The 13,847-nt window shown below is 31.1% G+C and overlaps 1 protein-coding gene and 1 long non-coding RNA gene across 2 annotated transcripts; both read left to right on the top strand.

Annotated features, from left to right (window-relative positions):
- Nucleotides 1-1,831: 1,831 nt before the first annotated feature.
- LOC133033904 (uncharacterized) lies at nucleotides 1,832-2,914 on the top strand. The gene is made up of 2 exons (XR_009685929.1): nucleotides 1,832-1,900; nucleotides 2,618-2,914. It is a non-coding gene; the product is annotated as an uncharacterized LOC133033904 (long non-coding RNA).
- Nucleotides 2,915-3,525: 611 nt separating this feature from the next.
- On the top strand, nucleotides 3,526-7,480 carry LOC115719745 (coniferyl alcohol acyltransferase). The gene is made up of 2 exons (XM_030648921.2): nucleotides 3,526-4,130; nucleotides 6,347-7,480. Exons 1-2 carry the CDS (start codon nucleotides 3,672-3,674, stop codon nucleotides 7,304-7,306), a joined length of 1,419 nt encoding a protein of 472 aa, XP_030504781.2. The 5' UTR covers nucleotides 3,526-3,671; the 3' UTR covers nucleotides 7,307-7,480.
- The last annotated feature ends 6,367 nt before the right edge of the window (nucleotides 7,481-13,847 follow it).

Here is a 13,847-nt window from a genome sequence, read left to right as displayed (position 1 = left end):
CATGGAAATCTCGCCGCGGCGAGATGGAATTTTCTGCTTCGATCTGTTTTAGTAAAATGAGCATAACTTTCTCATACAAACTCCAATTGAGCTGATTCAAGATGCGTTGGAAAGATAAAAAAAAAGATCTAAAACTTTTATGTTTTAACTTTTTCCAAAATATGAACAGAACATTGTCAAATTTAGGCTTGAAGTTTCAGCTTTATTCTCTTTCAAAATTTTCTCTATTTTATAGATCACTGTTTTCCGAAATTTGTCCAATTTCTACATTTCAAGTGTAGAAACCTGAAACCAAAGAAAACAAGCGTAATTCTATTCCAAAAATAATAATAAAGAAGAAAAACAACTATAAAATGTGACCCAAAACTTAGGCTAAAAATAGCCTAACACTCGACTATTTAAAACTATTGGGAAAAACTATTTTTTAGTAGTGCATTGAAGGATCGACAACTCCAGAAATTGTTGAAGTCATGGACATCAAAGAATTTAAGCTCTCAGCTGGATCAAACACCATATCTAATTGCTTTGGTGGTGGTTCAAAGTGATCTGAAGCTTGGTTCATGTGGTGTCGTTGTTTCGGGCAATCATTGAAGATTGTCGTCAACTTTTTCATTCTTTAAATTATGTGTTGTTATTTTTCATTAAACGATATGCTAATATGGTTGTACATTGTTGTTAGGGCATTATGTTCCAAATTGAGTTATAGTCATATTTGTTAACTGATTTAACAAATTAATAAAGGATTCCAATTTACTTTTAAAAAAATTAAACTATAAATATATATTTTGATAAAATTTAGAATACCAAATAAATATTTACATTCCATTTATGTCAAAAAGTGAAAAGGAATAAAACAAACTATAATTTGCAAATTAAAATTTATAGTTTATATGTTATTTGCTAAAAAAATTATAGTTTATATTTAATTTTTCTTGACTTAATTATGTGTATAATTTGCATTTGATCACTAACATAAAAGTAGAAATATCCAATTTCAGTATATTATTAAAATACTCTGATCTATTCAAATGTTTGTTTTTTCTTTTTTTGAACAATTCAATATGTAATTCTTATACACATATAATATTCATATCTAACACCATTGAACTTGTTTTGAAAGTGTTGATAATGTAAACAAATAAGAAAATTATACACTGATATGACACCATAACACATACATATTCTACAAATATATATTTACTAAACCTATAAAATTATTTGTCAAAAACAAACAAATAATAATATCGTCATAACTTTGTTGTTTATAAAAATAAATAAATAAATATATAAATATTATCACTACAAGAAAATGTTACATTACCGGCGGAATTATTAGGGGCGGACTAAATCCGCCGCTAATAATAGGGTTTATTTTTTTTAAAAAAATAAAATAATATTGAAAGAATTGGTTTGTGCGGGAATTCTCCCGGTATTAAATTTCAAATTTATTAGCGGCGGACTATTACCGGCGGAAGTCCGCCGCTAATAATATTAAATAATATTTTAAATATTATACTTTTATTATTACCGGCGGATCCTATTATTACCGGCGGATCTCCGCCCCTAATAATTTTATATATATATCATTTTCATCTTTACTCTTCATTAATTTCTATTTCTCTCTCTCTCTCTCTTCGTCTCTTCGTCTCCGCCCTTACCACCATCAATTCCTCTCCTCTTGCTCCTTTAAATCCACCCCTACATCTCACCAAATTAATGATGGTCTCCTTTAATGGGTGAGTATGATCTCTGATATATTTTTTTTTTGAATATTTACTTGAGAAATATTTAATTATATATTTAAAAATGGGTTTCTCTTTCTCTCTTTTATTTATTTTCTCTCTGTGGAAATGCTAGAGCACTGCGACAAAGGAAATCAAAAGGAAACCATTATTTTTGGGTCAGTTTCTTCTCTTATTTATTTTTAATTATTTTTTAAAAAAATTATTAATAAATGAGGTATATATGTGAACATGGGTATATATATAATTTTTTTTTAGAAAACTGATATATATTAATTTATTGAAGTGTATATTTTTCTAATTAAATATAAATTATGTGAATGTATTGATTTTTTTTTTGAAAAGGAGTGTATGTATTGATTAAGAGTATATATATTTGTATATTTCAAAAAAAAAATTATACAGTAATTTAAAAGTTATACATATTTTATATATATATACTTTTTTAATATGTATAATATATTTATATATATATTATTATGTATATGTATTTTTTTTTTGTCAGAAAATACAATTAGAATATATTATAGTTTTGAATAAGTAGTATTTTATTACAAATTTTTATTTGTGAAATTATTGTGTTTTTCAATAGCCTAAATAAGTGCTTATGTATATTTATATTAGTAAAAGAAAATAATACTTGAGTTGATGTAATATTTTAATATCTTTGTGTGTATTTATTTGTTTATTTTTTTTTGAATGAGTATGTATTTAAATTTTACTTATTTCATAGTGTGTATTTATTTAATATAATTTTTCCATTAAATAAGTTATTTAAACAAGAATAATATTTTGATTAAATTGTGATATAATCTTATAATTATTTAATTTAAGTACTTAATAATAATTGTGAAGTTATTGGTTCATCGCAACAGCAGGAGTAACAATTTTTACTTATCCTCATACGCCAACAATTTCGGAATCAATTTTAAGATAGACCGCTTAGGTGATCTTCGCATGGCACGGTAGATGAAGAGCTTCACCAAATTGACCTTTATTGTTTTGAAGTGATGATGAACAACATTAATGATTAGTTTATGCATTTTGTAAACTTAGTTAATGTAATTATTTAGTTGGATAGTATGAGTATTAGTTAGTTTGTTTAATGGATATTGTAATTATATATTAATTTTAAATTTGATTTATATTTAAATTAGATAATTGGTTTTTAATATATTTTTGTTATTTAATGTTTTTTTATTTTAAATTTATTTAATATTAATTTATATTAAAAAATAAATTTAAAAGTATTAGAGGCGGAGTAGTCCGCCGCTAATAATAGTGTCAGATTACGAATCTGACACTATTAATAGCGGCGGGGTACTGTTAGTCCGCCGCTAATTATTGTTAATAGCGACCCTTTATTACCGGCGGATTATTACCGGCGGAACCCGCCTCTAAAGATCTTTACCGGCGGATTTTTCAATTATTACCGGCGGACCCTTCCGCCTCTAATTCTTATATTTGTTGTAGTGTATACATACAATACAAAAAATTGTTACGACAATTTTTTAATTACAATATAAATTTTTTGTGTTCAAATATGATTTTTAGTTAACAAAAAGTTACTTATAATTATATATAGTGTTTAAATACAAATTGTGATTTTTGTAACTAATCGCTTTAGTCATGAACTTTTTAATCATAACATAAGAATGATAATTTATAATTAGTCAATTTTTTTTACTTTCAGTCACAAATATTATTGTGATTAAAATTAAAATTTTTGATCGTGATATATTTATATATATAATATGTGCCTACTTGTGCCCACGTACAAATACAATCTACTTAATTACCTTTTCGTTGGGTTTGATTTTGCTCATGACAAATCCATATCTCCAACCACTACTAACTAAAATTCCTAGGCAAACTATTCTCTCTCTCTATTATATAAGCAAATAAACCAAGTCACACAAACAATCAAAAATGAATTCAAAAGAAGAGTTAACAACAAAGCCATTCAAAGTAACGGTGACAAAAGAAGAGGTGGTTGCACCACTTCTACCACTACAAGAGCATTGGCTACCGATGTCCAACCTCGACCTCCTCTTGCCACCGCTTGATTTTGGGCTTTTCTTCTGCTACAAGAAACCTATAACCGCGGTGGCAGAGGAGCATGTAGACGAGATTCCAATATCATTATCGGTGTTTGGGGTTTTGAAGAAGGCCTTGGCTCAAGCTCTTTTGCCCTACTATGCCTTTGCAGGCGAGGTGGTGAAGAACTTGAGCGGGGAGCCCGAGCTTCAATGCAACAACCTTGGAGTTGATTTCATTGAAGCATTTGCGGAGGTTGAGCTTAAAGAGCTCAACTTTTATAACCCTGATCACAGCATCGAGGGCAAGTTTGTTCCCAAGAAGAGCCCGGGGCGAGTTCTCGCTGTCCAGGTAAATTAATTTGTGTGTTTTTTGCTTTTTTTTTCATTGATTTGATTAGGAAATTATTTCTACTAATTATATATATATAGATATATGTTTTGATAAGGTGAACTATAATTGATCGAGTTAAAAAATCTAACAAATGCACATAATATATGTCTTACTTATGAATTTGATAAAACAAATTTTGATCATATCCTAACTTTTCCATTTTACACAAATTTTTGTACAATCTTTACATATAACAATTTATAGACTAAACTACTATATCAGCATTCCCACCTGTCACAAAGTTTAACAGAAAAAATACTTTTGGAGATTATTTTTAAGAAACTGAAAATATGAGAGAAGACACAATAATATATAAGTCATAATTCAGAAAAAAAAAATTAATATGAAAAAATATCTTCAGCTCAAAATTAAAATTGAATGAAAAAACAGGGCATCATTAACATAATGCAATATTTTACATACATCAATACAAAAATATAAAAAGTTAATATTTGATTAAAACACCGCAAGCTAGGTTCTATGTTACCATAAATAAATATATATAAATATACAAGTTTTTCATTTAAGAATTAAAAAGAGTCAAATTAATTCAGGCATTACCATCTGAATTTCTTTATTTAACTAGTTTATACTAATTGATATATGTATATATACATACTAAAGTTAAACCCATGATCTTCCGTTGATTCATAATAGATAGTTTTATTGGTACACTACTACACTAGCTATTCAAATCATTTATATTAATTAATTAATATATAATATTAAATCTAATAATTAGTTCTTGATAACTATGAATATTATTGTTATTAATTAGTCTGAAATTTACGTGTAGGGATGTGTAATTGATCACTAGAAACAATATTATCTATAAAAATAAATATTTACATAAACAACAACAATTAATTGGTGCAACTAACAGATATATATATATATATAGGTTTGTCTATATACATATCAGTAGGTAAGAAACCATGGAATTAATATATAGATCTTTCTATATATTCGTGTAGGCCAGTCTATATATATATATAAGTACTACTACTATATTATATAGGTTAATTAAATTAATTAGTAAAGCTAGGGTTTGGTTGAATTTTGGCATCAAAATATTGTATATTATCAATCATGATCAGCTGGGTCAGGTAATGTATCCATTTCTGAACGCATCTGTCATCTGTTAAATTATTTTGTATATATATATACATATATATAATTTATTTGAGTCTTCACTAATCAAATGCAAAGAGATAATTTATTGGTTGAAGGAAAGCGTACCTAACCCAAAAAGTCATGGCTAATAATTTATCCACGTACGGATTAGATATATATAATTCATTATATGTCATTGTCATGTATATATTTTATATAGCAATATAATAACCCAATCCAATTTAATTAAAACAAAACTCAACAGATGAGCTAAGTGACTAGTGTTTGAATATGATGTTGTTAAACTTTTCATCATCATCAGTGATATATAATAACCCAATTTTGATTTATTATATATAGGTCTATATATGATGATTTGTTATATAGTAAGACACTAATATAAAATAATTTTGAAGAAAACGAAAGGTTACCAAAACTATTATATATTAAATACTAAAAGATTCTCGTGATGATGAAAGACTCTTCAAACTGAAATTGATGCCCTTACATGAATCACGTCTCCATCGATAAAAAGAAATTGTTCATGTGCCCAACTAACAGTAACACATATATAATATTATATTGTAAAGTGTGGTAAATTCAATTAATATATATTTAAGTTTAATAAGTAATATTGTAGACCTTTCCGTTACTAAGTTACTTTATATGAACAGAATTTTAAGAAGTATTATTTTGTGCCTAACAGTTTCCTTGAAGTTATATTAACATTAATTTAATTAAATATAAGAAGATAATTTTTAAAAAATATTATTAACCTAATGGAGTGTCGGGCACCAATGCCTAATAGCAATATTCTTATATGAAACCCTTTAAATTATGAGATTCTGTGACTGTATTGGACACAATTAACTTGTCAAATAATAAATACAAAAAATTGTACGTAGTAATTTTTTGTGAATACGTTTTAGGAAAATTAACACGTTATATTTTTTTTGATATATTTAATTACTGCAAATTAATTTAAGACCTATAATACCGTCCACTAAATTATTATTATTATTAGTTGACAACGTTGATGATTTTGAGTCTCTACTACACAGGCGACTGAGCTCAAGTGCGGTGGAGTGGTGGTCGGATGTTCATTCGACCACCGCGTAGCCGACGCATACTCAGCCAACATGTTCTTAGTCTCATGGGCCGAACTCGCTCGCTCCAAACCCCTCACACACCTTCCATCCTTCCGCCGTTCCCTTCTCAACCCGCGCCGCCCAGGCCACATAGATCCCGCCTTCGAACACATGTACATCCCAGCAATGCCGCCGCCACCCGAAGACCCCTCAGCTCCCCCAACAGACCACCTCATCAGCCGCATATACCACATCAAAGCCGAAGAACTCAACAAACTCCAAACCCTAGCTAGCTCGAATAACAAGAGAAGAAGCAAACTCGAATCTTTCAGCGCATATTTATGGAAGTTAGTAGCCAAAAGCTCTCCCAACACCGATTCCGAAAAGCCATGCAGGTTAGGAATCGTCGTAGATGGAAGAAAATGGTTAAGCAAAGGCGATCAACAGACAACAATGTCTTCTTACTTCGGAAACGTGTTGTCCGTACCATTTACGGGAAAGAAAGTGAGTGACCTAATCGAAGAGCCTTTGAATGAAGTGGCTAATGAAGTTCATGAGTGTTTGGGAAAAGCATTAAGGGAGGAACATTTCTTGGGGTTGATTGATTGGGTTGAGAAACTTCGTCCGGTTCCGGGTATGACTAGGATTTATAGTTACCGGAGAGAAGATGGGCCTTCTTTTGTGGTGTCTTCCGGGCAGAGGTTTCCGGTTTCGGATATCGATTTCGGGTGGGGCAAACCGTTTTTCGGGTCGTACCATTTCCCTTGGGGTGGTGATTGTGGGTATGTGATGCCCATGCCGAGTCCGAGTGGGAATGGAGATTGGATTGTGTATATGCATCTCTTTAGGTGGCAACTTGAGGTGATTGAGTTGGTTGGTTCTAAGGTCTTTAAGCCATTGACTTTTGATTACCTAATCAATTGTCATTATTGAATATTTATAATAATATTGGTTTTGTAATTTCCCTCTCTCAATTATTGTTTCCAAACCTACAAAACTATAAAATTACATAAAAAGAATGTGTGTTTAAACAATAATTGTTCTCTACGTACATTGTATTTTAATATAGGTATGTGAAACAATTATAAAAAGAAGGATTTTTTTTTTTATATATGTTTGCATTTTTCTCAAAAGAATTATATATAATTTGCATTTATATCTCAATTTCTGTGCTTATATATTTGTATGTAGTTTCATGTTTGTACTTTTATGGTTGTAATGTGGTACTATGTTAATTAAGTAGCGAGGTAAGTTAAAAAAATATATTTTTTTTATCTATTAATTAAAAATATTTTTATATTATATTTTATTAAATATATTCAGTTTTATGAGTAGGTTGCCCAATATACCCTCAATCTATACTTAAGTCTAGCTTATAATTTACATTAACCTAAGTAATAGAGACATCATCCGTAAAAATGGGTGTAACTTAAAGAATTTAAAAATGGAGGTGAAAATTAAAACAAGTAAAATAAAATAAGTATAAAATGTAATTTCCTCTTAAGTAGTTCTATTATTTTTCATATATATGTGCCTAAATTTCATATAATTGTTTTTAAAAATTATTTTCTGTTTTTAAAAACATTTGCATCTACAATCTTGAGGCTACTGAGATAAATTGCAAGACTGATACACAGCTGCAGCCAATGACGCTACTAGAACCTATTTTAAAATTTGGTCATCAGCTTTGCAATTTATCTCAGTCTCAAGATTGTGGAGGCTGATGTTTTCCATTTGAACCACCTTTGAATATTTTACAAACATTGCTTACTCAAATGACAATCGAAAGAACATTTATATAAATTATTAATTATAAGTACTTTAAAATGTGTAGAAAATTATGGGTTATTTGACTTCATAACTTAAAAGCTGTTTTCAATTTTTAAAAATAAAAATCAACTTCTAAAAAGTAATAGGATTGTTTAGTCAAATTTTTTAAAAATAGTTTTTTGAAAATTGAGTTTTAAAAAACTAGAAAACAGATTACATCAAAATGTTGTTTTTTATTTTCAAAAATAATTTTTTCTAACATGTTATATTTTACATTTTTGCTCACATACCCAAACACTGGACCCGGACTCAGACTTAGACCTGGAGCCTAGATTCGGACCTCGACCTAGACCCAAACCCTACACCTTGACACGAATTAAGGCCCGAACCTTGGACCTCGAACAACGGGCCCAAACTCAAACCCTGAACCTGTACCAAGGCATGAAGTCAAGACGTGGACCCTAGACCCTAGACCCAAACCCGAACCTCAGACCCTGATCCTAACCCAAACTAGGGCCTTGGTCAACAGACCTAGACCCCGGACCCGAACCCTGAACAACACACTCTGACCCCGAATAACGAACCTAGATCCAGACTCAGACCCCAAACCTGAACCTTAAACCTTAAACAATGGACGCGAACTCAAACCTCAAACCCATATCAAGGCCCAAAGTCTAGACCTAGACCCGGAACCTGGACTCTAGACATAGACCTGAACCTAGGTCTCGGACCCTGACCCGAACTAAGGCCTTGGTCAATGGACCTAGACCCCAGACCCAAAACCCCAAACAACAGACTCGGACCCCGAATAATGGACCCAAACTCAGACCTCAGACTCGAACCCCAAATCCGGACCAAGATCCTAAAACCTATGACCTGAACCCAGATTCCAAACCTAGACCGGACCCCCAAGTTTGGGGTCCGGGTCTGGGTTTGGGTCTAGCTAGGGTTTGGGGTCTGAGGTCCGGGTTCGAGTTTGGGTCTGGGATTAGGGTCCAAGTCCAGGTTTAGGTACGGGCCAGGGTTCAGGGTCGGGGTCTAGGTCTGAGTCCGGAGTTCAGTTCGAGGTATGATGGGTTCATGTCATGGTATGGTGTAGAATATTGAATATTTTTTAACTTAAAACATGGGTAAATACCATTTTGGACCTTGTGTTTTGTAAAAGTTACCAATTGGACCCTCTGTTTTGTTAAATGACAAAATTGACCCTATATTTTCAAAAAATGGTCAAAATAGGACCCTAAACTCAATTTTTAACAATTTTATTTTTTAATATGACCAACTTTAAGACAATTTGTTACACGAACAGATATAAAAAATGTAACCAGTTTTGTCATAGCATCTTTATATTAGATAATTATTAAGTTTTATTTTGACAAAAAATCAGTTCAGGGTCCTATTTGTACAATTTTAGAAAATACAGGGTCTATTTTGTTATTTAACAAAACAGAGGGTCCAATTAGTAACTTTTGCTAAACACGTGGTCTGATATGATATTTACCCAAAAAAATCTAAAAATAGTTTTAAAAAGTCTGATCAGCTAAACACCATTTAATTTTTATAATGACAAAAAATAATTTTCTATTCTCATTTTTAAAAATACAATAGTAAATATTGGAAACTGAAAATACAGCTAAAAAACTTCTATATTCTTGGACTTATTGCTATTTTAAAATGAAAACAAAAACTTTGGGATTATTTTGAGTTTTTGAGTAGAGCTTAAGATGTAATGATTTTTTTGTAATAGATGGTTGTAAATTTTGAAAAGTGAGCAATACAATGAATCTTATTCATAAAAAAATAAAAAAAATCAAATTATTATTTTCGATTTGCAGAAACTACTTTATATTTTTGTCTAACATATTCTTTTTTACATTTCCTCTCATATACCCGGACCTGAATTTAGGACTTGAACCCAAACCTAGGACTCGGACATATACATGGACCCGAACCCAAATCCAGCATTGGACCTAGACTCGGACTTGTACCCGACCTTAGGACCAGGACCTAAACTCAGACATAGGACTCAGACCCAAACCTAGACCTGGATCTACACCTGAACGTGAACTTGGACCCCAGTCCAGGTTTGGGTCCTAGGGTCAATTCAAGATCCTGAGTCCCAGTCCGAGTTTGGGCTCGAGTCTGATGTCGGGCGGGTCCGGGTAGGTCCATGTCGTGGTATGGTATAGAATATTGATTTTTTTATGTAAAAAGATCTAAAATAATTTTTCAAAAATGCTAGTCAAACATTATATATTTAAAAAAGAAAATGTTAGCCAAACAACATTAACTTTTTAAATGATCTTTTCTTTTCTTCTATCTTATGCGTTGAACATATATAGCTATAATTAAGGAAATCATCATTATTTTCATATATTTATGATTACAAGTACATGGACTATATCGTCATGGTTGATGACTACGGTCAAACAAATCAAAGCTTAATATAGGAAACTAAGAAGAAATTAAGAAAGCTTGTTGAATGTCTTGTTAGAAGAATTTTCAGCCTAGGGCTGACGTGAGCTCTATATGCTCTTGGTAATTGGTGGTCCAATAAGAATAAGTTTCTTTTTTTTTTTTTTTTTTTTTTTTTTTTAAGCGTTTATATATTACAACCATGAATAATTTGAGATTCGAACTCAGGACCTCCAACACACACGCACCCTCCTATGATCACTTGAGCTAGTCTCAAGTAGTGAATAAGTTAGTACTTTGATGCTTTGAATTTCGCTCTCAATTAATTAATCTTCTGTGTTTCTTGGCTATTTTATTATAGTCATCACAAAGGGTTCATCTGTGTTTGGAACTGTTGTACGTATGTCACTCTAGCCATGTTGCGTTCAATGAACATATGCTTCTTCTTTTGCCTCTCTTCCTCAAACTTCCATCTTCATTGTTATTCAACTCTTTTCCATTCATTCCACCACATCGATCCTCGTGCCACAATCCTCTTGATGGAAAAATCATCAATATTAATAAACACAAAAACTATGGTCATGTTTATGTAAAGAAAAAAAAATATCATGTTCTCATCATTTTATAGGAAACATTAACTAGTGGATTTGCCTCTTAACTTTTGTAAAGAGTATTGTTTTGCCCCTACTTTTAACATTATTAAAATTAAACCACAAACTAATATTTTTATAGGCATAATAGTTATTACAAGAATTAATTCTTTCCCAAGCGCATTCATTCATAACTAATTATTAATACGCAACATTAATAAATTCAAGTACTACAATACATCAATTGTGTGAACAAATTGGATTAATTTTGCAGGCACTTAAAGAATGCTTGCAAAAGTTATTACATATCAATCCATGCGTGTTAATAGTGCCCACAATTTAGTTTTGCACCTACACAAACAAGCAAACTTTCTATTTATGGCCCATTTTATTACCATTTGTTAGTTAAGAAGCCTACATCTCTTTTCACTTCTACTCTAGCCTCTATGGAGTAACAAAGTTGAAGATTGTGAAAAACATTCTCCGTAGGAATGAAAAACCCTAACAACGTTGAAATTTCGTTTTTAATATTACTAAGTGAAATTATTAAATAATTGAATTAATGTGAAACTGCTATGAAATTATTTGAATAGAATTAAAACATGCTCTATCAAAAACCAAACCTAATATATCAGAAATATACTGCAAAAATAGTAAAATTACAAAGATTAAAATAACACACGATATTTTGTACGTAGTATCAACAATTCATGTTGATCGCTAATAGTCCAGGGGCCATGCCCAGAGATAAGATTCATTAGTTAAATTTCAACAAGTACAAAGTAATTGACTTAAACAAAACATAGACTTCCTCTAATGATTTTACCGCAAGCTTGATGTACTCATATTTTCTGAATGAATCTCCTTAAGACTCCAAGGTTTGAACTCCCTTCAAATTACTTGATGAATGCTTGCTTCCTCCCAATGCAAGACTTGTAGAAATCTTCTCCCGAAGATAGCAGTGCTTTGCTTCCTCTCAAAGCAAGACTTGTAGAAATCTTCTCCTGAAGATAGCGGTACTTAATTCCTGAAGATAGCGGTGCTTACTTCCTCTCAAAGCAAGTCTTTTAGAAAAAATTTCTCCCAAAGATAGCCGTGCTTGCTTCCTCTAGAAGCAAGACTTTGATGAACCTTCCCCCGAAGGTTGTTCTTTATATATTCTTTATGCTCTTCACTTTAGAATTTACTTACATAACAGTAATCTCAAAGACACACAAACTCATCACCAAAGAATAGCAGGACAACTATCATTTACAAAAAAAAAAATCTCTTCTAAAAATATAGGAAATTAAGAAGTAGAAGAGTTCAACCTTTTGCTGCTGGTTTAGGTCATATTTAGATTGATAAATGACCCCTAAAACCGAGCTCCAAAGGTCTGAATACAAAGAAAAAAAAATTAGTTTCCTTACAAAAACTCATTAAATGATGAAATTCTGTCTGAATAGATATGGAAAGTGTGCAGACGAAATCCTGATCTGTCTAGTCAGCATTGTGAATCTAGACTCCATTAAAGCCAAGTTCATTCCCACGAAATATTCTTTGGACATCACACAACTTAGCTGCACAGATGAATGAGATCATATCAGAGGAGGAATCAAATAAATTAATTATAAATAAATACCATATATAGATATAGTATAATTATTACATAATAAAATATTTTATTTTTTTCATATAAAGCCACAACCTGAGAAACAATATATTCTCAATAAATACACAGCAGGCCGTGCTTTACAACAAAGGAAATAATAAAATAATAAATGGAAAATATTCTCCAAAAAGAAAAGTCATAATCTGTTCAAACAAAATGTCAATCCGTTCAAATAGATTCACTGTACTTGGACAGATTTTCAACAAAGTTTCCTTATATAAATAAAAATAACAAAATATACATTAAAAACATAGCTCTACACGTTTTCTTGACTAGGAAATCAAAAGAGAATTAATGAAATAAATATATAGACTTTCCTTAAATATACAAAGTAAATACCAAATCATTTAAATAAGAAAATCACATATATTTATTCAAAAGACTTTTCACACTAAGAAAAGAGAAACTATTTTCGAAAAAAAATAAATGTAATAAACAACTAATTTCGAAAATACCAAATATAATTAATTTTATCATCTTTACCAAATATACCAACTAAAGACTTTACAATCTCCCTCTTTTGCAATTTGGTAGACAAAATTAATTACAAAACACTGTAACAAACATGTTAACGATACATAAAAAATACCTTCCTTGAATACAAGCACTAACACGAATAAAACATAAAGGATTTAAAACTAAAACCATAAAACTTCCCCTCAAAATAAGAGGGCGTAGAAACAACAAACCGATAAGGGTTTGTGCAAACTTCTCCTCCTTTGTGCCTGTTAGGCTATTTTTAGCCTATATTTTGGATCAATTTTATGTTCACTTTTCGTTGTTTTAGGACAGAATTATGCGTGTTTTCTATGTTTTCAGGTTCTTCGAAGTAATAAAGGCCTCGGGTTGCAAGAGTGCAATAAAAGATAAGCGGAGCCAAGAAAAATGCCAATTTTAGGTTCAATGCACTTTTGGCCGCGGCTAGATCACTGTGGCCGCGGCCATAACTCGAAGACAGAGGACACAATTTTTGATGCCCCAGCCGCGGCGAGATACACCCTCGTCGCGGCCATAAAGTCAGAACAGAAGCACGGTTTTCAGAAGCTCA

This window comes from Cannabis sativa, chromosome 2 (assembly GCF_029168945.1).
Source record: "Cannabis sativa cultivar Pink pepper isolate KNU-18-1 chromosome 2, ASM2916894v1, whole genome shotgun sequence".
Taxonomy (NCBI): Eukaryota; Viridiplantae; Streptophyta; class Magnoliopsida; order Rosales; family Cannabaceae; genus Cannabis; species Cannabis sativa.
This window is presented reverse-complemented; position numbering and strand designations above follow the sequence as displayed.

Coding starts and splice junctions, on each gene's coding strand:
- LOC115719745 (XM_030648921.2), top strand. CDS start 3,672: ATGAATTCAAAAGAAGAGTTAACAACAAAGCCATTCAAAGTAACGGTG. Junction 4,131..6,346: donor GGCGAGTTCTCGCTGTCCAG/GTAAATTAATTT, acceptor TCTACTACACAG/GCGACTGAGCTCAAGTGCGG.